Raw genomic sequence first — 27,626 nt, 5'->3', positions numbered from 1 at the left:
ATAAGATGGCATCGATGAGACGTTCAACACGAACGGGTTTAATTCTGCGTGACGAGACTATTCGCCTCTCTCATTAGCATCCATTCTCTATGTATTTACCAAAGTAATTGGTTCTCGGCTAGCGCTTCTCCTACGAAACTTGGCTACTTCGTGGAGTCTACCGAGCTCACTTCCTCGGTTGCTTTCCCTCTCCCTTTGTAACTCGAGTTTCGTGAAATAGCAATGACGAAGAACTAACTCATTCTCTCACTTTCTCATCTCCTCTCATTCCATATTGTTAGGTTTTCTTATATTTTGTATGTATATATCTTTGTTTGTATATATAAATTATAATATATAATATATAATATATAAATTATATTGTATGGTTTATATATATATATATATATATATATATATATGTATGTATGTATGTATGTATATATAAATGATATCACACATTGCTAATTTATATTAATACGTTGTCCGTATATTCGTTTAAAATTAAATGAATTAACTTATTAAAAGTTTTGATTTTTTTGACATAATCAAAGTATTTTTATTATACGTTTTTGTTTTCGTTCTACGACATTCGTACAATGTATTCGAGAATTTTTTCTTCTTAACGATATCGATAATTCAAGAAATTCGAGAAGAAAACATTCGCAAACCTGAAAGAAGAGCTAACGCGAGAGAGAGTGAAAGTGGTTGATTCTGGTTTTGAAAGAGGGATGAAATGTAGCTTTTTCACGGAGCAAGTTATCGATACTTTCGCCACGTCGAACGCACACATGGCGACATGCGTTCTGACAAACGGCTCCTTTCAGACTTCTCTTTGGGATCAACGTTTATATCGTTTTCCGTCTCCTTCTCTTTCTTTCTTTCTTTCTTTCTTTTTCTCTCTTTTTCAAACGACAGTAAAGAAAAAGAGATTTTATATTGTCGTCTTTCGAACATCGAAAGTGTACGGACAAAAATAATGTACCATTTACGACGCTCGAGTTAAGTCGAAGAAAATGTTGGCTCAAACATTTCTTACATCTGACTTGTATTTTCGAAACAAACGTCGAAGAAAGAATATAAATCAAAACTGAAGAAAAAGAAAAATAATTTATATCGATCGTGATCGTTTCTCTTTTCGAAATTCTCTTTATTAATCGTAAATAAATTATATTTATCACGAGTGGTGCTCGGTTAAAAAATATTTTACTTTATATCTCACATTCGTCATAAATTGTTTAATTTGATAGAAATTTAAACTTATTAATTGTCAAATGACATTTCATAATGCTTTTCAAAAGTGGAGTACCTGTAAGTTTTCTTATTGAAATCGTACCCATACAAATTTGACAACTCTTCTTTACAATTTTTTTTCTTCTCTTCTTTGAGAAAAAAAAAAGGAACTTCGTACGTACTTGAAAATGTCTGGTAAAGAACTAGACAAGTTTGGATGAAATAAAAGTTAGACACGAAGGTCCAACGAAAAAAGCACGGAAACCTCGGACACAACCTCAGATGGAATTTCATACTGTCAAATAAAAGTGGAACGCAAGGAATTCAAATTCTCGAACGTACATAGCGCGACGAATTTTACGAAGAGTTTCGCGCGCAAAAAAAAAATAGAGAAAGAAAGAAAAAAGACTAAAGAAAAACTCTCTCTCTCTCTCTATCTCTCTCTCTCTCTCTCTCTCTCTCTCTCTCTCTCTCTCTCTCTCTCTCTCTCTCTCTCTCTCTCTCTCTCTCTCTCTCTCTTTCTCTTTTTGTTTTACGCGAGTAAACGTTCCAATAGAATTCTTCGATATCGATTCATAGAAACGAAACTGAAGGTCGAATTCTTCGAGATATTTTCTTTCGTGCCTTGGCAAATATTAATCGACGAGAAGAGGATCTCGATGTGTTAAAAGGGAACCAGCTATCGGATTTCGCTGTGATAGCAATTAAATTCCCTATTCGATAATTTTGTCTCATAATTTAATTAGAAAATTCCATCGAAGTGTTCGGGAACGATATCTGTGTATGTATATATATATATATTTTTTTTGTGTGTGTATGTGTGTGTATATATATCTCTGTGTAATTTAAAAACTGCTCGACATTTTCCGTAATACTCAAGAACAGATGCTCGTCCGCTCGAACATTCCGCATTGCGGAATATTCGTTTTCTTTTTCTTTCACATAGACACACAGTACAAATACATATCCATTTTTTTCTCTTCTTTAAACATACGATATCAATGAAATGCTGTTTTACGTTACGATCTCTTTATGCTGAAATCGAAAATGTTCTCTCCTTCTCTTTCTCTCTCTCTCTCTCTCTCTCTCTCTCTCTCTCTCTCTCTCTCTCTCTCTCTCTCTCTCTCTCTCTTTCTTTCTCTCTTAACGATGATCCACGAAACCAAGAAATGAAACGAAAAGAAAGAATTGGTGTGTAAAGCATCGTGTTTCATGGATACGACGTGATCGCAATAACAAGACAGACTTTATCGTACGTACAATAAAATCAATTCGATTTATTTGACCGTGCAATTTGCTTTATTACGACTTTAAAAGAAGCTTCAACGAACAGAAAGGAAAGGAAAGGAAATGCAATCGTGTATTCACCTATCTATTCATGATTTGCACGTAAACGAATGGGAAGGTCTCGTCTGGGAGATAATAAAAAAAGATAAATAAAAAAAAAAGAAAAGATTAGAAAAAACGAAAAGAAAAAGAAGAAGAATGAATTAAATAAAAAAGAAAAGACCAAAATTTCGAAAGGTAAAGGGATCGCTCGATCGATCGATCGATCGATCGATCGATTTGTAAGTCTGTCCATTAACTCTTCAAGGGAAAGACCACAAAGCGTTCTTAATACCTCGTGCAAACGAGAGAGATTCTAAGAGGTAACAGAAGACAAAACGAAAAAGGAGAAAGAGATAGATAAAGAATGGGATGAGGAAAAGAATCGAAGATAGATGAAAATCGTAAGTAATTCTTCCTCATCGGCTCACAAGCCTCGATCCTCGACGAGAAAATACCACGATTTTCATCCTTTTCTATGTCGCTCATTTATTTCTTTCTCTCTCTTTCTCTCTCTTTTTCCTTTGGGATTGACTTTTCAAGCTTGTACCATCGACCAGCTGCTTCTTGGATTATTCCAATTAGCGTTACGTAATTAATCGTAGAAAAAGGTAGGTTATATATTCTCCTTGGAAATGAATCAAGATTCATTTTAGTTTGATCATAGATATAAATCCGTTCTTATCAATTGTACAATGACGATAAAAGAGTGAAGAATCCTTATCACTTCTTTCTAAATCCTGTGAATTCGTTTTATTAATGATTCGTTTAAAATTATATATATATATTTGTACTTGGTACAAACAACAACTTGCTGTACTTCCTTTTTTTTTCTTTATAAACTACCGAAGGAAAATATAATATATATAATATATTACATATAATGTATTTATCTTTTTTTATCTTTTTTTATTCTATCAACCATGAACATAGACGCTTCTTTTCCATTTACAAGATATCTATTTAAAAAAATTCTATTAAAAATAAAACTAATCTATTAAAAACATGGAAGGAACACTAACTCTCATCAGCATTTTCTTCTTATTATATTTCATAACATATACGCATACGTATAAAGCCCGATGTTCTCTCAACGTGCTTTCAATCTATTGTGTCGAAAAAAATTACAAAATTTATATGTATATATGTGTATATGATAAGTATATATAGAAGATAACACACCCGCCTAATTCTGTAATTTTGCAAAGTACATTTTCATACGAGAAAGAAGATCAACTTGATTATGATAGAATGCAAAGTCCTGTCAATTAGAAAAATACATTTTTAAAATTACATAATTCTGTAAATTTTCTCTAAAATCTAACATTTTCACGCGAGAAAAAAGAAATCAACTTATCAATTAAAAAAATAAGTATATTTCCCAATATAAGAATAAAGTTTGATGTGAAAACGATGACAATAAATTCTTTTGTATCATTCATATACAAAAACTTATATACGATTAAAACTTATTACGAGTATATTAACATGTATAGAATTCAAATTCGGTAAGTGGAATTAAATATCGTATTAAATATCGAGATAAGAAATAGAAATAGAAAATTATTTCGTAAATGACAAAAGAAAGTTAAACGAATGATTTTACGTTTGGATTCTTTAAAAAATCAGGAAAGATTCTCCACGTAGATTTTCGGTAATATCCGTGCGAACGAGCCGCGTTGTGTCTCGCCGCGTCGTTTACAGAGAAAGGACAATTGCTCTTGGACCACCGCCATTATCGTCCTTTCGAATGTGCGACAGCATGGAACCGTGACAGGCCAACCGCTACCAGATGGGCCGCATTACGGTCTCGATCGAGGAACTTTGCTGAAAAACTCAACCGCGTGTTCTCTCTCTCTCTCTCTCTCTCTCTCTCTCTCTCTCTCTCTCTTGCTATTTTATTTTTTTCTTTTCATATCGAAAAGAATAAAAGAAATAAAATGGATGAAGAGAAATGTGCAAGCAAGTGTGCACCCTGAAAAACGCGATTCGTCCTCCTTTCCGTAGTAACGGCCGCATTTCCGTCGCACTGCGACGTTCTTCTTCGTCGTTCGTCTGTGTCTGACTAATATCTTGGATTACTACTGAAAATAGATAAAATCTCGTTTTATTGCGATAGATTTTTTCGACTATAGTTATTGTACTTATCTAGTTTTCGCGATCGAAATGCGCGATCATAAAAACAACAATATTCTTTTTTCCCATTTTTTTACAGATTTGTAAACAACGTAGATCTTTTTATATTATACACTTCAACGTAGATCTTCGCTTACGAATTTTTATTATGTTCTTATCGTTGTACGTCACAATGCAAAATACAGGAAAAAAAAGCTTGTATATATACAAGTTAGAATGATAAACAACGTAAATCTTTTTATTACGCTTCAACGCAAAATCAAATGTAATATGATAAACCCTTCGCTTACGGATTTTTATTGTGTCCTTATCGTTGCACATCACAATACAAAATACACAAAACAAGCTCATATATACACACAACGATTGAATGTGTATTCGAAAAAGGATGATATGTATTCTTTTTTGTCGATTCTCTTTGTACAATTAATATGTAGAATTACCACTGAAAGTTGATAAAAACGAAAAAATCTTATTCCATTGAAATATATTCCTCTTGACTATCGTTATTATACTGTGTTTTCGTGATCGGATTGATTATAAAATAATGACATTATCTTTTCATCCTATTACAGATTTGTAAACAATCCAGTTCTTTTCATTACACTTCATCGCATAATCAAATCCTTCTCTTACAGATTTTTATTATGTTCTTATCGTTGCACGTCACAATGAAAAATACAGAAGAAAAACTTATATATCTACAACGATCGAATATGTATTCGAAAAAGGATGATACGTGTCCATATTCGTCGATCAACTGTGCACGATTAATATCTGAAATTATTACTAACAGTTGATAAAAACGAAAGAATCTTATACCATTGAAATAGATTTCCTTCGATCATCATCATTATACTTTGTTTTCGCGATCGGATTATATCGTAAAATAATAATATTATCTTTCCATCCCTTCAAAGGTTTTTAAACAACGTAGAACTTTTTATTACGTATAATCGAACGTAATATAATAATAAAAGCCTTGACTTATGTCGAATTTTTATGAATTTTATCGTCGCACGTCACAATACAAAATTTGAAAGAACTTATATGAACAAAACGATGAAAACCATTATTTGAAAATGGATGAAACGTGTCCATCGCTTGAGGTTAAAGGTCCATCGAATCGAAATGCAAGGCCTGTGAGAGATATCGCTTAAAGCTGGGACAACTCGTCGAGAGCAGTCGACGGTGATAAGAGAAGAAAAGAGTTAGAGAGAGAGAGAGAGAGAGAGAGAGAGAGAGAAAGAGAGAGAGAGAGAGAGAAAGAGAGAGAAAGAGAGAAAGGGAAATAGGAGTAAGAGAAGCCAAAAAGCGAGTCGAGCGAAAATGGTTGTGCCTAGGTTTGGACATCAAAGTACTGTGGTGCTGCAAAATAGAAAGAACGAGTTCAAATAGAAGGAACGACGAGACCGCAGAAAGAGAAAGGCAGAGAAAGACAGATAGAGAGAGAAAGGAAAAGGAGAGAGAGAGAGAGAGAGAGAGAGAGAGAAGACGTTGCCGAGACAGAAGTAGTATTAATTTCCTCGAGCCTTCGGGCTTGTGGCACATCCTTCTTCGCCAGACGACGAAGAAGAGAGCCCTTTGCTTTTTCCTTCTTATTCTTCGATCTCTTTTCCAGTCTTCCTTGTTCACGATTCTCTCGATATTACCACGGGAGAATGTTCTCTGTTCTTTCTGTCAATTTCTATAAAACGAAACCGTTTTAATACATGGAAGATATGTATTAAATGCATTCGATTACATTCATTCTATTACATCAATCGAAATTTTTTAAATATCGTCTTACGTTTGGAAGTATTTCTTTTTCCTTTTTTTTTTTATATATGATCATATAATTAGAATATATTAATATTTTTCGTTCAATTTCGTAAAAGAAGAAGTATAGATGATTGTAATCTTTTTGGTATTATTATATATTCTTTTTTGTTTTTCTTAAAATATCTATAAAAATAAATCATGCTTCGAAGATTTAATAGAAATGAATATACGATCACATCGTTTCGACAAGTGAATTAATCATTAAATGATTAAATTGTTAATAAAGAATTTCATATAGGAAAGAAAAAGTAGAGAACGAAACATAAAATTAAAAAATCGCTTTAAAGCCATTGACAGAAGTCACCTTTAATAACAAATCAAAACGTATTGATTACCGACGGTATTATGTTTACATTATTATTACACTCAACGTATATATACACACACACACACACACACACACACATATATATATATATATACACATCTATTATTATTTATCTAGCCACGTACACACGCTTTGACTCCAAATCATCAGTCGGTATTTATACACTGAAGTGTAAACAATTCTGTTCCTTCTTACCTTGTTAGCTTTGTAATTACTCATCACAGATGTGTACAAATTTAACAAACCGATTCGAATAATCCAAACGAATGTTTTAATTATTTCAATGGACCCTATAAAATATACATGAGGTTAACAAAAAAAGAATGAGAGAGACAAAGAAAGAAAAAGAGAGAAACAGAGTATGAGTGAGAGAAGAAAGGATAGATAGTTAATTTGAAGGACAGTATTCAAGGAGAATGGTGTTAATGGTAAGCGAGACCATTTATCGACTCCGTTCCCTGAGGATAGCATCGTATCGGTGTTCGTCTATTAACTGTAACTAATTGTAAGATACTTGCGGTTTACCAAAGGCGTAGGAAGCAATGCAACGATATTCAACGTACGAACGATGAATAAGATATAAGAACCATTATTCGCTATTTACGTTTGAATATGCGTAAACGATCGTTCGTGATACGATGGAATTTAATTGATCGATCGTTAAATAATAATTATTATTGAAATATGAATTTTTATAATACTCTAAACGAATGAATCTAAATATATGCGTATTTTCGAAATAATAAAAATGGTACGAATATTTTCGATAAGTCTGAGATTTAACGATTTAAAATCGTTTTACAATATTGATGAAAATTTTCTTTGTTTAGGAGCGGTCGGTGGCGAAGGAGGAGACGAAGATGACAAGGAGAAGGAGGAGGAGGCCGAAAGGGAAAGGCAAGAAGCCATCAGGGAGGCTGAGGAGAGGAGGAAAGAGAAACATCGCAAGATGGAAGAAGAACGAGAGAAGATGCGACAGGAGATCAGAGACAAGGTCAGAAAAAGTCACTTTACCAATGATGCTCTATTTCTTTTCCTCTTTCTCTTTCTCCTTTTTTTCCATATTTTTCCTTCTCTATCTCTCTTTTCCTTTCCTTCTCTCTCTTTCTCCCTCTCTCTCTCTCTCTCTCTCTTTCTTTCTCTCCCTCTCTCTCTCTCTCTCTCTCTCTCTCTCTCTCTCTCTCTCTCTCTCTCTCTCTCTCTCTCTCTCTCTCTCTCTCTCTTTCAACCCATCGATCAGATCACTCGAGTTTTCTAAAAAGAATGAAAAATATTTGAAATCCCATGATTCGTTGGAAAAATGGCCTTCGTTTTTCTTCCAATGTAAAAGCCATTGAAGAGATCGGGTACCTTCGACAAACCGTCCAACAAAAAAATCCTCTATCGGTAAAATCGTTCGAACGTTAAGCTCTCATCCTCTATATATTTCATAGTTGAACGTCCATTTCAATGTATTTTTTATCGATCTCAACATAAAATGATTTGATTTAAACAATGTTTATTAACGTTTTTAAATCATCGATATGCTCACGCGTACAATCTGTGGGTATAAATTTTTATTTTATATTTTTCAAATGATACGACAGGATCATGTAAATTATACGAAAATATCTTGTTGGAATACCAACAATCGTTCGAACAAACCCATCCCATAAACCACCCACTTATTTCCGTACAACACTACTCCCCTCGCACCCTCATTTCTGTTCACTTCTTAGAATGATAAAATCTTCTCACATCGTACAGCACCAAGTCTACATTGAAATACGTATTCTCCCTCGACGGCGGGTGTTACGTTCATGTTTCCGGCAATGGCGTTAGTACGGAGGGTGGTAGAGACGACGAGGGTGATCCTGAAGGCACATTGATATTCCAATAAATTGTAGAGACGTATGACTTCCATTACTCTGAATTCTCACGATATCTTTTCTAGCTTAAGCTGAACACCTGACTGCATCAGTGACGTCGATGATAGTTATATTATCTTCCGTTAGCATTCTATACTTCTTCTATCTAAGATTGAACATTTTTGCATTCATGTTTCTTTCTCAAAATGTAGTCGTTCTTATTCTTTAAGAATAACTCATTATATATCCTATTAGTTAATTCAAAAAAAAAAGAAAAAGGAGAAGATAAATTATAGAGATCATTGCTTGAAAATTTTTTTGGAAATTCTCTTCGTTCAAAATTTGAGATATGAAACATTAAAGAAATTATTACAATCATTATCAATTTAATTATTACTGTATTTGCATTGTAAAAAAGCTACAGGTATCTAAGAAAGTGAGTTCTTGTAATTATTCTAAATCATCGGCCTACTTCCTTAACAAGCGTCGAGCATAAATCAAGCATAAAAATATAATAACTTTAATCAACTACGTGTCGTGCTAACCAACGGGTCACGAAACTCTTATGCTAATGCGTACGCGTAATCATTGATAATAGATTCTAATTAAAATTCACGTATGCGTCTTACCAAGTGGACGGTATACCTTGAACGGGAATATAAAATATTTTATGAATCGTTAACGTTAGACGGAGAAAGAAAAGTGAAAATATGAAATAAATATGGCGTTATAAAAGTTGTAATCATTTTTTTTTTAATCGATCATAAAATATCGGCACGGTATATCTTAAATAATTAATTAAAAAAATAGATTGTTATGATTATAAACGTATAGATTTTCTTCAATATAATAACAAATATGAAAAACATATATTTTTCTTTTTTTTTATCGTACGAGTAGAACTTCATTTTCTTCACTTGCATAGTAATCGAGAAATACTCGTATTTCATGCTTGATTATCGAGAGCATCGATAAAAGATTTTTTTCTACGGAACAAAAGAAACAACATAGCTCGGAAAGAAAACAAAGGTACAAGTTGAAACGTAACAGAATACGAACGAGAATAATAAATTTCGAAATTCGCCGTTCTCGGATATTAGCATAATTCGAGAAACGATTGGTTGGCTGTGTACGTTTTGTACGCAGGTGAACCGTCGATAATCGGCATGCTAATTAGCGCTAACGACTGGATTCTCGTTTGTTCTGGACGTTTGATCAATGGGAATCATCGTGCGAGACAATGCTCCCTCTTCTCCGAGGCGCCATGCAAATAATCGTACGCGACATGAATTATAATACTTTTGGTGGACGCGATGCATGTATTATAAAGCACGAGTACAATTCTGTACGACCCATTTGAATCTCGATGGTTTCAAGGATTGTTATTTATATACATATATACACACATACATACACATATGTATGTAGAGACGTATATACGATCACGAACGAGACAATTTCAAACGATCATAAGCATTGTCTTACGAACTGATGGTCTGTTAGAAATCGTAGTTAGAATGCTCGTTTTCGAGAAGATCGTGCAATTCTCTATCGAAATGTAAAATGAAACCACGAAAATGTATTTCTCCGTTTATAATCAACGAACTCGTTGTTTCAATCAAATCATCCGATCTATATTCGCTATTACACATTATTATTATCATTTTAAAATATTCTCATTCATGGATAATCTTCCAAAGAAATTGTTCCCAAACAAGTTTATAAGAGAATACTATCGGTTTTATTTAAGAATATACAGATTATGCTACAAATTTTTAGAATAATCATTTTTCGAATAAATCCTTGTATGTCCGAGTTTAGCAAAAATTTTCTTCAATTTTGCGTTTATCATTGTCGTTAATATTACTGTTATTATTCTTAATATTATCATTACCATTATTATTCTTTATTGTTTCTCTTGTTAGTGTTATTATTATTATTATTATTATTATTATTATTATTATTATTATTATTATAGAAGGACCAGTGCTAAACGAAATTCTACAATCTACGAGATAATGTTGTTTTCCTTTCTCCCGATCTCCTCCGTTAACTATAACTACATAAAGCAGTTTGAAAAAACAAGAAATTGAAACTTTGAAACGCATAAATAATTGGAGCAACGGCAAACTCTCGTGTATGTCAGTTTTGCTAAGTACAAAGCTCCGCCATTTTACGTATACAAACATACTTTCTCTCTATCTCTCCCCCCCCCCTCTCTCTCTCTCTCTCTTTCACTCTCCCTCTCTCTCTCTCTAGCATTTAAAAACGAGTCAAACGAGCAAGTCAAAAGGACTCGCACGCTTGTGGAAGCGTGTTAAAATATTCAAAAAAAAAAAAAAAGTAAAAGGGAAGAAACGAAACGAAACGCAAGCTCGTCAGCTAGGCCCGTGAAATGGAAATGTTTATCGGACACGACGCGTAACTCGTTTCCTTTAAGCGTGTCGTTCCCGTGGTTACCTTTCTTCTTTATTTTTTATTTTTGCTTTTTTTGTTTTCTCTCCGACCACTTTTTTTCTACCTCTTCCTTTCTTCTTTTCTTTTTTGTATTTATTTTTTTTTTCTGTAACAGTAGTAGAGCCACCATCAACATCTCTCGAATACCAACGCCAAATGCATTTTCTCGCGGCCGGAGTAATTAATGAAATTGGTTCGCTCCGTGTTGAAAAGGTCGGGCTATTGTGTATGAGAGAGAAGGAAAGAGTGAGAGGGAGGAAAAAAAATGTGCTCGGAAGAGGAGAAAAAACTTGAAACGAAATACACGCCGGTAAAAACGTAACTTCTCTCATATGATACCACTCGTGCTTCTTTTCCATTATATTGTATCCTTCCACTAATGCTCTATAACGTTTCGTCAACACCGAGAACTAATTATTATTTACGTCCCTTGGACCCGTACAAAGTAGAATTCTTTTGGAAAAGATCTATTTGCTATTTCTATCCTCTTTTTTTTTCTTTTCTTTTCTTCTTTTTCTTTTTTTCTTTTAACATACCTAGTTTTGTCATTTTTAATGAGGAGACGAAACGAGGACGATATTTTTGAATTTTTTAACTTTGGATAATTCGTCGTAATACAAAAATATGCTAATAATTCGTTGTAATGTTTTAATTGAATAAATATTCTCTCTCTCTCTCTCTCTCTCTCTCTCTCTCTCTCTCTCTCTCTCTCTCTTTTTCTATTTCTCCCATTATTTTTCTTTTAGACTGCATGTGCACTGTCGATCAATCACTGACATCCATTGTATTCGAGAGAATATATAACATGAACGAATCGTCCGCAAAACGAAAACTCGAACGACTTACAAGCAATTGATTAGCAATCACATAGTGACCAATGAAAAACATTGAATCAAACACACTACGAGCAATTTTGTTACGATTCAGACATTAGCGAATGCAACCTTGAAAAGATTTGATGTGATCGTCTCCTACTTAAATTCACCATTAAGACCAAACATTCTAATTTAACGAAGCTTTACGAAGTAGATATATATTTACAGAAATGAGACGAATTTTTATTTTCGTTTTAATCATTTTTAATATCAGAAATCTATTACGTACGATTCCTATTCAGAAGATTCAAAAATTGAAGCAAGCCCAGAAAATAAAACGATCCCAAAAATAACTATTTCAAATTATTGTATAAAAGAGAACTGAAAAGAGAACCGAACAAAATGTTATAACTGTTATGGATACAGCAAAAATTCTAATAAACGTTCTAATTCATATTGGTATCGATTTCGATTCTTGTAATAGGAGATGTATCTAATATTTTTCTTTTTCTTTTCCTTTTTATTCTTTTTGAGAGAATAACTTTATTATTATAACTGTCTCCTCGACATTTATTCCATTCGACAGTTGCTGCGATATCGACAAATTACTATGATGGATATTATACTAACAAATTCGAGTCTTCAATTTCGGTCATCTGTGTTTTTTGATCTTTCGTTGACGCGATCGTTAGCGATTGATCGATAGTGCGCACGTAGCCTTATGGATGAGAATAGAAACGTAGAGAGTTATTGCATAACGATCGGATATATTAAAAATACTATGATTTTTTTTCTTTTTCTTTCTATTTCTATCTCTCTATATTCCTTTTTCTCATGTTGGTTCGCCGTAAAATCGAGCGACGGAAAGGACAGGAGGACAAAAGGTAGAAAAACAAGAGAATATCAGGCGAAATTGTAGAGTACTCATTGTCAATCCAACGATGTTGTCTTTTTCTCTTTCTCTTTCTCTCTCTCTCTCTCTCTCTCTGTCTCTCTGTCTCTCTCTTTTTCTCTCTCTTCCGTCGTATGCCAGAATCACAACAGCTCTGACATGACCCAGATGAGATCGATGGTTGTTATAAAGAGAGAGAGAGAGAGAGAGAGAGAGATTGCAGGAAATACATGACGTAAAGCGATAGACAGGGATAGATATAGTAGGACTCTCAATACCCGAACGAAGTCCTGATTAAATCTCACGATTAGCTCGTTTCGTCTAACGAGATTCGTAGAAATCAACAAATTACTTCAATTGATTAATGAACCTTTAAAAGCACTGAATAATTAGTCCTTTATCTTTGCTTTCTTATATCCTTCAAAAAAAAAAAAAAGAAAGAAATATTCATAAATTGGGATATCAACGTGTGAATTTTATCGATGAACGATATTACGATCGATAGATTTTTAATAATAATATTTCTTCTAGTTTGGAACATCTAAGATTAGTTACATAACTGAAGGATATTATAAGTTCAAAGAGAAAGAAATCTTCCACGGGTTTCATGTGGAACATTCAACGAATGTCCAATTGAGGATCATTGTTTACTCGAGACACGCGTATTGCCTGCAATTAGGATAATTATTGGTACTCGCGATCATTCGCTCGGCCACTCCTCCACAAAATTACGACCGCAATTCGATTCTCCTTTCTCTCTCTCTCTCTCTCTCTCTCTCTCTCCTCTCTCTCTCTCTAGCTCGCTTATTCGATCGTTCACTCGTTCGCTCACTCTCATGGGAATTTCCAAGCCAAAGCGTAATCGAGACCTGTTTTCGCACGGAGTCTAAAACCTCCGACAACGAGAAATCATAGACTATGACAATGACAATGATGGCGAGGATGATACATTGGAGAAATCATACAGAGAGAACGGTAACGTAATGACGATATCGAGCTCATCGAATTGTCACCGCAGTCTCGTCCTGTGAAATATTATCTCCTCTCGTTAAGCAAACTCTCACGTCTCGATATCTCGTTACGCGATTGGATTCTCTCCGCGGATTCGAACGACAGCGACGGTGACGACGACGACGACGAGTATGACGATGCTAACAACATCGACGCAACCTGATGAGAAGCCCGCGAGGCCTTTTTTATCGTTTATTAACGATCGTCATTCGATTCCTATCCTACGTTCGGTTGGCAACTTCGTTTATTATAAAATCGAGATTACGAAAGATAGCAAAGAATGTCGATATCTTGTTTGATCGATTAATAACAAAATTTTCTTTTTCAATATATTCTTTAATATATACATATATATTTTACTTATTAATATTAATATAGTATATATATATATATATATATTACTTATAATATTAATTATAAATATAGTATATATATATATATGTGTGTGTGTGTGTGTGCGTGTATATATGTATATGTACTATATCTCTATCTACTATCTTTCCTGATGTTTTCATATATTTTAAATACGACGAATAATTTTGAATTAATAAGAAAGAAAAAAAGACTCATTTTAAAACAACTTTCTTTTCGATTCTTTACGACTTTAGTTAGGGAGATATCGATTTGGAACATCGCCATTTATAATTCGTACGTAATATATGTCTTTAATATATCTATGCGTAGTATAATAGTAGAGAAAAAACTGCTTACGTCGACCAACTGATAAGCTAGCGTAAATCCGAGGAATTCATATAGGTCACTGTGTCAATGTGTCTATTCATGTGGAATTATATTATAGGTTAGTAGGTCAATGTAAACATCTTTAATTTATATGAGATTATCTCCAAAATTAAGGATCGTAGATTTGATACGAAACCCGTTTTAAAGGATAAACTTTTCTCTATCTTTTCGTCATGTTTTTTAAATAGTTATTAACGATTTCTTACAAACAATTTGATATAATAATTTTTCCTAATGTTCCTTTTTTTCTTTTTTCAATTAACGTTATATAATCGATGTTAATCCATTATGTACATTTTTAATAATTTATTACAAACAATTTTCATAATTAATTTTCTTTTTTTTCAATTAACGTTATATAATTAATGCGCATATAAATAGTGCATTAAAATCGATAATGGTACTCTTTAAGCATGATTCAATTATAAAACAATGAATAACTGAAATTATAAGAATATACAAGATTTTCGTATGAGCATATTTCGTATGAAATAGTATTACAACGATTAATTTTCTTGAAAAAATTTTTATCATGATTAATGAGTGACAACGTATTCTTCAGAAATTTTGATTACAGACATTTTTAAGCACATATTCGGATCATTGTACAGAGTTCATTAATTAAAACTTAGAAAAAATTATAGAATTCTGCTTTCTAAAATTCGATTACTTTTTTGATTTACCTACTATCAAACTAAAGGTTTGATTTTTTCTAAGATCGCAATACTTATAAGTACATTTTCGAAATCTGCAGATATTCGTTCTATAATTCGAAACCAGCTTGTATAGATTGAATATATTGCAAGTATTACATTATTGGTTCAGAGTAGTATTGGAAATTAGTGGGACGAAACTTAGATATTGAAATTAACTCGAATTCGTAAGTATATATTGAACTTGATTCTATTTCTAACAAATAAATAAATATATATATATATATTTAATAATTTGTTAGAAACAATTTGTTATAAATTATATAACAATTAATAATTATAATAATAATAACTAACTAAAAACTTTTTTATAAAATAACGCTACGATATAATCCATATTCTACTTTCCAAGAAAAAAGTACGAACGCGGAGCGGAAATTATTTTTCATGTAGATAACTAATGATCATGACTTATATATTGTTTGTATATAGAATAAGAACAAGTAATTTGTGTTCTAGTTACGTAGACGATTGAGCAATAACCATTATCTCTGACGGTCGACGTTCTTATAGACAGAAAAAGTTCATTCTGATAATCGTATCCGAGCTCGAATCGTAGTAGATCCGATTATATGATGATAGTCTAAAACAAGAGGATTCTTGAAAGAGAGAGAAAGAGAGAGTTGTCGATAAAGACGATTCGAAACTGCAATTAACGATGAAACAGACGGTACATCTCCCACGAGACCAATTTGTCGATGTACCTCATAATGATCGTCGTCGTTCTTATTACAAAATATCATTTCGATCCTCGAGTTCTTTTCTTATTCACTATAGACGATTTTACAATGCAAGGAAGAAGATCAGACGAATAAAGAAAGATCTTCTATGTCTCTGTTTCCTTTTTTCAACTCATTTTTCATATTCTTTTTTAATCACTTAGGAAAATGGAGGTAGCCTTATGAAGAGAGAGAGAGAGAGAAAGAGAGAGAGAGAGAGAGAGAGAGAATAGATTTAAAGACGACAATTCGACGTTTAAAAGATGTAGGAAGTAGGAAAGAATTTTCGTAGGATCTCGTGTTTCTCTCTTTCTTTTTGGTCCTCAATTAACTCGGACAATTAATTAAAAATCTTCCAGACGCTGGCTAAGTTCCAGCAGACGTTCTGTCGTCTCGTTACGCTACCAATGAAACAATGGAGACGAAACGGCGCGCCTCGCCCTAGTGAATGGGACGTTTGAATATAATGAAGTGGAGCGAGCTACATCTTCCTGATTAAAAATTCAATTCTTGTGGCTCTTACAAGAATTTCTATCAAAGAGAGAAGAAGAAAGGGAGAGAGAGAGAGGGAAATAATAGGTAGAATCGAAATTCGAAATTCGCGATAATTGGTGACCCAATTCAATATATTCTCTTTACTTCTTTTCTTGCTCCGAAAAAAGAAACAACTTCCATGATCTTTCGTTGAATATCTTTCTCTTTCTCTCTTTCTTTCTTTCTTTTTTTGTTTCACAGGTTAACTAGAAAATTTCTCGAAACTTTTAATTTCTCGGCCAGGTACCCCAACTGGCCGAAGCGGAATGGATCGCTAAAAAAAGAAGGAAAGAAAGAGAGAAAGAGAAGAAAACAACAAAAAGGAAGAAAAAAAAAAAGAATAATTTATAGCCGACAGGCTAGAATAGACGGGATAGAACTTTCGTAGGATTGTAAAGCCGCTTAAGAGCGGCGAGTCAATTTAGCGGACTGGAAAGAGCAGCGCGCCAGCTGTAATTTACGTCGCGGGAGGATCTAAAAGCTTTCGCGTCTTCGGCGGAGAAGCGACTATCCTTTAACCGAAGAACTTTCGCCGTGGCTTTGTTAAAAAGTATGACCAACTTTAGCGAAAGACGGTGTCTTCCTTTGTTCCTCCCTTCAACTCGAATTATCTCATCGAAATACTTGTTCTTTATAAAAGGACGGATAAAAAAAGAAATAGCCATAAAAAAGATGAACATAAAAAACAAGAAAAAAAGTTCCATAAACAGAGGAAAAAGACTTTTGAGAAAATTTTCACGAGGTTTATTCAATTCACTTCAATTTGATTTATCATTATCGGCACGTTCGATCGTGAAACTCGAACGCACGAGAAAGGACACGGAATCGCGTAAATAATCGCGTAAATAAAAGATTGAAATCGCGGTAGAACTACGAAGGAGAATCGTTGGGAATCGTACGATCGATGATCGTGTGCGGCTTAAGGAGGAGAAGAAATTATCTTAACGATATCATCGATTCTGCCGTATATGGGTTACCATGCAATTTTAATGAATAAGTACTTGTACATACATACGTATATGTACATACATATGTACATGAATCTTCGACAGACAAAGCGGAGGTTACTTTCGATAAAAAAAGATCTCTCTCTCTTTCTTTCTTTCTTTCCTTCTTTCTCCCTTATTTACCAACGATAAGCCGAATACAATTCGATTTTCACATTGGAAGCTTTTCTCTTTTCTTATGACAATTTTCTCTATATTAAAAAGAAAAGAAAAGAAATGAAATAAAATAAAATAAAATAAAAATTTACAAACGGAGGATTCACGATAATAAAAACGTCCTTTTTATCTTGGCTGGAAAATCGCAGCAAAAGTGAAACACACGAGTCGACATCTTCCTCTTCTCGAGAAATAACGGAAGTGAACGACATTATTGCGCGTTGTCGACCTCCGTCGACGTGTCGGTTCGTCGATACAACACGCGTCGATGTACTTTATTATGTACTTTATCGAATCCCGCCGGTAAAACCCCTTTTCTTTCTGTTCCCCGTAGACTATGATTCTATTCACGATATAACGCCTACACGTTTAATGTCCGTGAAAAGGACATACGTCATTTCGCAAGTCATGTAAAAGCTTCTGAAGAAAAGGACATGGGAAAAGAGAGTAGAAAGAAAATAAAAATATAAAAGATATTCAATAAAGAGCACATGAATTGATTTTTTTATTAGTCATTAAATAATTATTTTATATAACAATGATCGATTTTTTTATAGTTATTTGTAAATATATTCAAAGTCTAACAGTAAGTAACATATGATTGCATGTACAGCGTAAACAGATTGCTTATCTTGAAGATTTAAAAAAGTGTCTTATTGATGGATGATGTTGACCCATTATCAACACAGTACAAAATGTTACCTATTCTCAGGGGCGATGTCTAATATAGATAATTACTGGATAACACGAATTCTAATTTTTTTTCGATTTCTCTCTCTCTCTCTCTTTCTCTCTCTCTCTCTCTCTTTTCCTATATATATATATATATTTATGTACACACATATATATGTAATATATAAAAGAACAAAAAGATATGACAAAGTATAAAGTATTGCCTATTTCCAGGCGTAATATTCAATCCAAATATTTAACATACGGTATACATTTATTTTTTATCGATATTACTCTTCAAAAGAACAAAAAAAAGTACGACCAATTTTCTTACACATACAAAATTTAATCGGGTAAACGACTTCGTCGTTCATTATAGGTGTGCACGCAACTAGTATTAACCAATGACGATGCAAAAGTGCAGACGATAATCTCGAATGCAGTTAGCGTGCAGTGTAGGTAGAAGCAGGCAGGCTTTAAAAGCAAACTCGCCGTACATATCCGGCATCAAATTTCGCGAGGCGAAATATGAAACGTTGTGTGAAGGATGCAGTACGAGTCAGAGGTGCTCAAGCTTTGATGTTTCATGTAACGTATCACAATGTCAAAGATCCGAGACAGTCACGATCGTATATTCAAAATAAACATAATTAATAATTACAAAATATTGTTTTGTGTAAAAGGTTCTCGTAATTATCCAACAATGGGAATAATTTTATTTGATGAGAAATTTTTTTAAAGTTAGAACTAATCAATTATTTTGATTAAATATTTAATCGATTTAATCGAAATGTCAGAAATATTGAAAATGTCAAAAAATCATGTACGGTATTTGAGAAACCCTGTTATATAATCTCTAGAGAAGTTAAATGTTAAATCGATATTTGTTTGTTACTCGAGATATTATAACAGGTATTATTAAGGACAAAGAAAGACGATGATAATAAGCGAAATTAATGATTAACGATCGGACGACTACATTATTTATTATTCCTATCAATTAAAATTATACGATAAAGAGAGAGAGAGAGAGAGAGAGAGAGAGAGAGAGAGAGAGAGAGAGAGAGAGAGAGAGAGAGAGAGAGAGAGAGAGAAGGGGAGACATCAAAAATGAATTTTGCTTGAAGGAATAATCAATAATGCGTTTAAGTGAACGCGTAATACCTAATTATACATAATTACTTTTACGTTGAGAAAACGTGACAAATATTCATCCCAGAAGCTTCCTTCCTCATTTATTTATAACGTAAACGACATGCCCGAACGCAAATTACGGAAGACTGATAAACGCGAAGCCTTATTGAGTTAAAATATCTTCGTAACCGATCGCATTCGAATAAGGTCGATCGATTCCTTGATAGATGTAAAAAAGTGAGTATATATGTTCGCTCGACGATTAATATATACTCGCACACATACAAAAAAAGAAAAGCAACATTGATAGAAATAATAAAATATTTTAGTTGAGACTGACTTATCATCGGCGCTCATAAAGCTCCGTAAATAATTGCAAAAGCACCTTAGATTTATATTCGAGTGAAACAACAAAAAAGAAGGATACTCGCTTGAAATAAATTGCACCCTTCGTATGTCAAAAGATACGGAAGCTTACAGTTATTCACCGACGTGCATTTTTTAAAACTCATTTCTATGATATACTATGATAGAGAAGAGAGAAAATTCATTCAATTATATGTATCTCCAATGGATCTTCAAAAAGATAGAAATGAAAAATAATGAACGAGAAATATAATAGTTTTTTGATCTAAACTGATTGATCAATCTGCTCGTTTTTTTTCTCGAAATCATTTTATAAGGATTTATTATGAAAAAAGTTAAGCATAAGTACGAGAAGAAAAATTAATTTCTAATTTTTGCGACTATTAAATAATACGTACTTATAGGATATATTAAATCATATAAACTAATATACGAATATATAATAACAATAATAGAGAAAAGAAACAAAATAAAGAGTAGATATACGTAAACGGTATTTACAAAAATTTCTTAGTATTTCGCAATGTTTCTCAGTAAACAAATATTTCTTAGTATTTACAAAAAAAAAAGAAATGGAAGAAAAATAGAAACAGATTTAACAATGTTTGGCCAGCTACTAAAACTTATATATCCGCAAGAGGTATTCAAAAGTTAGAAATATTTTTGCAATTTTAAAAGTTCTGTCGTGCTTTCACCTTGTCTCGCAAATCAGCGATTGGACGACAAAAGGAAACTCGAGAATATAAAGCAAACGAAAAATTTGTGTGAGGGTGGGGGTGGTAAGGGAGGTTAAAGGGGAGACGAAGAAGCGAGATATAAGAAAAGATGAGACAGACAGCTTTCCAATTTCGCAAATTCATGACCCGTAGAAACATCGACGTGTCTCGGGAACGCTGACTGGTGTCAATAAAATGGCAGTGAAATTCGTTTCTAAGAGGAACTATGAGTAGGGTAGACAAAAATAAGAAAAAGAGAAATAGAAAGAAAGAAAGAAAGAGTATGGATGGATATTGAACGAAGAATGTATAGATCGAAATAACGTGAACTTAAATCACTCGAAAACGCGTTTGAACTAGCTTTGCCGTTATCAAAAGAGACAGAAAGGTAAGTTTTATCGAATCTTCGTTCAGTTCAAAGTGATACATAAAAATGAAGGAGCATGAATATTTTACAGGTAAGAAAGAATTACATGAATCTTTTTGTTATAACTAATAAATAAAATAAAACAATATCCTTATTCTTCTCTTTTTCCTTTTGCAGATAAAATCAAAGATATCTTATGTTAAAATGGAACTAACTGTAAGTATCGCACTTTACTCGAGCCCAAATTAAATGTTATTAATTAAAGTAAACGTTGTTAATTGGTAAGAGAACGATTCGAAGCTTCCTATCTCGGTACAAGTGACACTCGTAAAAAACGACGTTTGCTTTACGTCACACTTCTATTTGATGACAACAAAATTGTAGACCTTGTATAGTCGTGCCCCGTAAATGGAACCTCTTGAAATAACGTCGAGTATCAATGGATAAAAAAAAGAGAAATGAGGAAAAGAAGAATGGAGAAAGAAAAAAAAAGAAAAAAAAAAGAAACGAAGAAAGCAAAAAGAAAATGAGTAGAAAAAGAAAATCAAAAATTTAACGGTGTCCTGTCTCGTAAAGGGAAAATATTTTCTTTTCAAGCGGTTCCATTAAAAGGGGTGTTACGCTACGCGTGTAAAACGAGACCAATACGATCTAGTTAGAGGTGCATAAATGTTCGAAGGGGTGATTAACTTCCAACGTTGTAATTAAGATCGGGCTGATCGATCGTCTCACCATGTTTAACACGGGTATCTTCCTACTAGGTGTCGAAGCTGATGTCGTAGAAGAGAAGGAAAAGAAGGGAGAAAAGACAGTTGAGTAAAGATAGTAGAGAAAAAAGGGAATGAAAAGAGGAAAAGGCAAAAAAAGGGAGAGAGAGAAGGAGGATGGGGAAGGAGAAGAAGAAGAAGAAAAAGAAGGAGAAGAAGAAGAAGAAGAACGAAAGGGACGAGAAGAACGGACAGCCGGTATTCGACGGCGAGAAAATAGAAGAGAGAAGATTGAACTTAACTGGGGTCAAATTGACTCTAGTAGGGAGTCCCTGCATTCAATATGGCGACTTCCTAATAGAGTCAGGCTGACTCCTTTTAAGACGTTCACCCGACCAGCCGTGAAAGTACTTAAGGAGCCGCTCGCGTTCAACGAAGTTAGGACCACTTATATTACAAAGTGTCGTTTAATTTAATGCTTAATGAGATGTCAAAGTCGAACGTGAATCGATAATAGCTTCCGATACCTATGACTCAAAAGTATTGACATCTGATACTATGTAATATTATTTTGACGAAATAAAAATGCAAAGAATGCGATTAGAATAAGTAATTTTAATTGAACGTTTTGATACAACTGCATTGATGTGTTCAAGTATTAACAAAAAATTACGAAAGTAAACTGTAAAGGCTTTTGAAAATTCTTTCGACCCAAATCTCTACTTCCTTTCACTTACCCATTCTCTCTTTCCTCCCTCCCATCCGGATCTTGAATCACGACTCGTAATTGAACGCGCCCGAACAAAGAAGCAATTACTCAAGTTGTTTATTCTCCCGATATCCCACATGTACTACACACGGCATGGTGAAATTATTTGCTGACAGTTACAAAAGAATCCCACTCTCAGCGTCACGAGCGAAAAGAAAAACTATGATAAAGGACTCGTTGATCGATTTTCGAAAAGATCTCGATTGATCGATCGAACGGACTTCAACTTTAAATGATATTTTTAAATAGTTCACTTCGTCGTAATAACTCTATGCAAATTGATATTTTCAACTAATGTATAATATTTTAAACATTTTCTTTTTTTTTCAAGGACAAACGGAAAACCGATACTCTCTTATATTTATTTATAATTGTTATTGAAATCATCATCGTCGATGAACCGATGTCCTTCACGACAGTTAATACGTACATTAAAAATGTCGATTAGATTTCATGTTAACGCCATATTGATTATTTCACATTGCTTGTCATCGCAAATGACCCACAGTGATATCGATTAGAGTGTATCATGCCAAAAATCATATTCCTCGATAGCGAGTAATGATATTGATATCGTTTATTAATCGCCTCATAACATTTTGTTACGGTTGTGCAATGATCGGATCGAACGTCGTACCATGTAACGTAATTAATTTGCATATTCAATTGAAACGATAGAGTATAATTGATACGGGATGTCGTCCGATCGTTTTCATTCGCTTCATGGCCATCGGTCTACGTGAGCTTACTTTCAATTTAGACGAAAATTGAGTTGATTTGTACGAGGCTCATCGGAAATCGTTAAATCCGCTGCATAAATCAGAACATTTATTTAAATTTAATTATTTAAGTAGGATCACAATATTTTAATCCTCTTTTAACATTTTTATCCAGATTAAATGAGGAAACAAGAAAAGTCTTTTTATTTTCCTACGAAATAGGATGGTCATTCGTATTTAAACAATATTTTGAAATACAGTAAATCGAAAAATTAATTAACGATTAACACATAAAAGTTCAAAGTAATTCTTTGCACTTCTCTTCTGGCCCTCGGAAGAATAAAAATTCAAACGATATTACTGTCCATACAAATACGTAGATGTAGACGAATACATGGACACGTATACTAATATTTTCATAGGGGGAGAACGTTTAAGCGTTACATTTAAATCCCCGTTTAATTTCCGGCTTCCTCCACTTCTCTCGCTAGCCGAGTAGAGCGTCCATTTAACGAAATTAGCAGGGCGAGCCGAAAAGAGAGAGAGAGAAAGAGAGAGAGAGAGAGAGAGGACGAGAACGATAAAGAGATAAACAGCCAACGGATGATTTTTTATCATTCCCTTCGCCTATCAACAATCGGAATACAAATTTAAACGAAAGCCTTTTACCGTTAACGAACAATTTACAAATAACTATAGTATACGATCGCGTGGTTGAGCGTTTTCCGCGACTCATGTGACAATCACGTTGATTGCGAGGAACGTAGAGAAAAAGAGAAAAAGAAAAAGAGAAAGAGAGAGAGAGAGAGAAAGAGAGAGAGAGAGAGATCCCTGTGAATACTAATAAAGTACCATTACACTGTTCGTATACAATGATTGCTCGGCTTTTTACGAGAAAACGATTAAATAAACTTTCGTAAAACAACTTTCAAGTATTTCCTTGAAAATTTTCATCTCTTTATCTACCCTTACATATATCGTCTACAAATATGTTTACAAGTATAACGAAAGTAAAATTAACCAGAATCAATCTCGTTTAGAACATATAGATACTATATAATACTGTTTTGTTTCTTTGAAATCTTTTTCGTCGAACTACTACAATTAGCTGTTCGTGTAGAAACGCAAAAGGATCGACCTCGTTTCGTCGAACGGTCCGGACAGATTTTTAATTAAAGTACACGTCGATATTTCACATCGGTAACATCGATCCCTACGAATCCTACGAAAAAAAGTACTTTTGTAACTATCACCAATACATAGATAGATCGTTAAACACATATATGTACATATGTATATATATATATATATATATATATATATATATATATATATATATAGACACGCAAAACAATGAATAGAAAGATTTTTGGAAATAAGGCGTCATATATAAATTATTCTCATTACATGTTATCGTTATTTCATCAGATTCTTATTCTTTGAGAAAGTAAGATTTTAGGGAGCAAGAGAAGTGTCTAAAATCAACGTTTTCCATTCCGCAGTCGCCATATGTACACGAATTCATATATATAGCAGAATGTGACACGACACCGGTACAGCATATAGTACATGTAAGCGCACAGCGTTTGGTACTTGTACTACCAATGACGTGTCCGAGTTGTACCGCAATCGAGCTCATTGTCTACCACGAGAGTACCCTAGAATACAAAGCATCATCGGATGGATGGTAGTACGTGTTCTATCGTAATATGTATTAACGCTCATGCTATTCTCTCTCTCTTTCTCTCTCTCTCTCTCTCTCTCTCTCTCTCTCTCTCTCTCTCTCGCTCTCTGTACCTCCCTCCGCGTCTCTTTCTCTCTCTATATCTTTCTTTCTTTTTATACATTTACGTGTATATAATATAACATACATATATATGTACACACACATATATATATACGTATACATATAGATATTTGTATACGCAGATATATATATATGTGTATATATATATATATAGAGAGAGAGAGAGAGATATCTCGTTCTCGTCATTGCAACTGTTGGCAAATAACATACGAGAGATACTCGAAAAGTGACCGTTACTGTCACAAACATGACATCACCGTTTCTATGTCGTAATACGAGAGAACATAAAAAAAATATCGAAGCAATTCAAATATACTATTTCAAAATCGGATGATTGATTCCAGATAGAACAAATAAATCTTAAAAAATATCTGACTTTTCTCACTAGACCTTTTATTTTATTAGAAATATCGTTCACATAGATCTTTACGAGAGCCGAAACGAAATGGGACAAAATAAGAATGTAAATGATAAAGATATTCTGTCGTATTTCAAGCATGTTATAATATTTTCGAAATTGAAAGTAAAAGACAAAGAGTCCATAGTTATTCATGTATATGTAATATATATTATGTAAAGAAAAAAAAGTAGAAATAGAGACTACTTTAAAATTATTTTATACAATGTTTACGAATCGCGAGTATAATAATTAGAATGGATAAGAATACTATGGATAAATTCGGTATCTAGATTTAATGAAATACATGGATCGTTCAACGTTGATCAAAATAAATATAATCTATAGATATATTCTATCAAACAATCCAGCGACGCTGTTCGTTCATCCCACGATTCAATGTACACTGAATTATCGAACTTTAATGAATGTGATAGTAATGTATATAACGTATAGAGGTCAGAGAGAGATAGAGAGAGAGAGAGAGAAAGAGAAAGAGAGAGAGAGAGAGAGAGAAAGAGAGAGAGAGAGAAAGAGAGAGAAGGACAGAGAAAGAGATAGATAAATAGATAGATAGACAGAAATGGAGACAATTGAGGTGGACATAATGCATTAGCTCTAACCCAACGTGCCGTTTAATTATTGATATTAAGCCGGCCAATCAGCGAAACAGCCGATCGGTGAAAATCGGATAAATTAAGGGACTTAACGCCTATGATCTATGTTTAATATCGAACGCTTCGTATTTTCAGCGATAGATATATGCGTATCGATATCAGCAATGAGTCATGAGAAGGAAAATCTAGGAAAATCCCTTTATCTTTAGCCACATACGAGATATATAGAATAATTCGATATCCGTCGCTATTAGTTTGACGTAATGATTTAAACAAAAAAAGATATTTGTTTTATTGTAAAGATAATTGACAGAATTAGTTCTATTGACTGTTATCAACTCGTTCTTCGTATACAGACTAACACACACACACACACACATTTATAAATATATATATATAAAGACTTTTATTAACAGGAAAATACAAAAAGATATAAACAAACAAAAATCTATAGCTTCTCGAGTAACACGTAGAATAACAAGTTTTGTTTTTTCAGATTTCAAATTGCGACTAACTGTTATTGCTCGTACGCTTTTACTCTCTTTATCTTTCTTTATTTACGTACGCATCGACCGGACAATGTCATCAGGCTTCCTATCGATTCTTACATATATATATACACGTATACAATAAATACACAGATGTGAAATTTCAATCGATCCCTTTAATTCGAGCATTGGTTTAATCTCCGAAAACCTTCTTTGTTTGACTTTTGCAGTATAACATAAAGAAGCGAGAAGAGGTCCAAGAAATGCCGCAGGAAGAGCCGAATCCTTTGATGCGAAAGAAAAAGACGCCAGAGGAATTGGCGGCCGAGGCTGAAGCCGAGGACGAGGACGAGTTAACGAGTACGTTCTTTTCCCTCCATTTTTTTTTCTCTCCACTTTTCTTTTTCTTCTCTTTTTTCTATTTTTTTTTGTTCCCTTTTTTCTTTTTCTTTTAAAGGAAAAAATAAATTCAATCAGGTATTTCAGATCGAAACATAAAATTTCCATCGACGCTTCTGCGAGAACCTTCAGACTCGCAAAAAAGGTTGAATTTACATAAAATAGAGAAGACGAATATCGAGGAGCTTAACCGAATGAAATATCTACTTCGACGATGTCGAAACGACGTTGTAAATAATGGATCGAGGAGGGAGGTAATGGTGGGACGGTGAGGAGGGGGGTGTGAGAGGGTACGCAATTCATGGTACATATCGAGCGAATTGTGCGGCAACGAATTAATGCGTGGCACAGAGCTTCCGGGATAGGGAACGGAAGAGAGAAACAGGGGTGGCTTGATCGATGAGAGGTTAACGAGCCGTGGGTAGAAATCAAACAGAACCGCTTCGAGAAATAGAACCAGAGCCACGAACGAATCTAACCAGCGTCGATGTCGTGTGCCTAACATTGTTCTTCGGACCGTGAAGAGAGATCGTCGTGACAAAACAAAGGATCTAAGTTGAGCGAGAACATTCTCATTCCGATTGTTCATTTGTGGGAACTAAATAAACGGAATACTGTTTACCGTTTATCGATTCGATACCGGATATTTTTTCAAATTTATATTGACAAAACGCTACAATGATTTTTCACGATTATCGATAAAATGTTAGAGAAACTTAACGATAGGATGAATATTCAGAATAATTATAGATT

At 33.6% G+C, this 27,626-nt stretch overlaps 1 protein-coding gene across 4 annotated transcripts in view; it reads left to right on the top strand.

Moving 5' to 3' along the window:
- LOC127072625 (complexin) overlaps positions 1-27,626 on the top strand; it is a 244,930-nt gene that overhangs the window by 201,877 nt on the left and 15,427 nt on the right. For all 4 annotated transcript variants that reach the window (XM_051013166.1, XM_051013167.1, XM_051013165.1 and 1 more), the window contains 2 exons: positions 7,654-7,817; positions 26,705-26,834. In XM_051013166.1, coding sequence (XP_050869123.1) covers positions 7,654-7,817; positions 26,705-26,834 — 294 coding nt within the window. The remainder of the gene's footprint in view (positions 1-7,653; positions 7,818-26,704; positions 26,835-27,626) is intronic.

This window comes from Vespula vulgaris, chromosome 2 (assembly GCF_905475345.1).
Source record: "Vespula vulgaris chromosome 2, iyVesVulg1.1, whole genome shotgun sequence".
NCBI classification, from domain to species: domain Eukaryota; kingdom Metazoa; phylum Arthropoda; class Insecta; order Hymenoptera; family Vespidae; genus Vespula; species Vespula vulgaris.
This window is presented reverse-complemented; position numbering and strand designations above follow the sequence as displayed.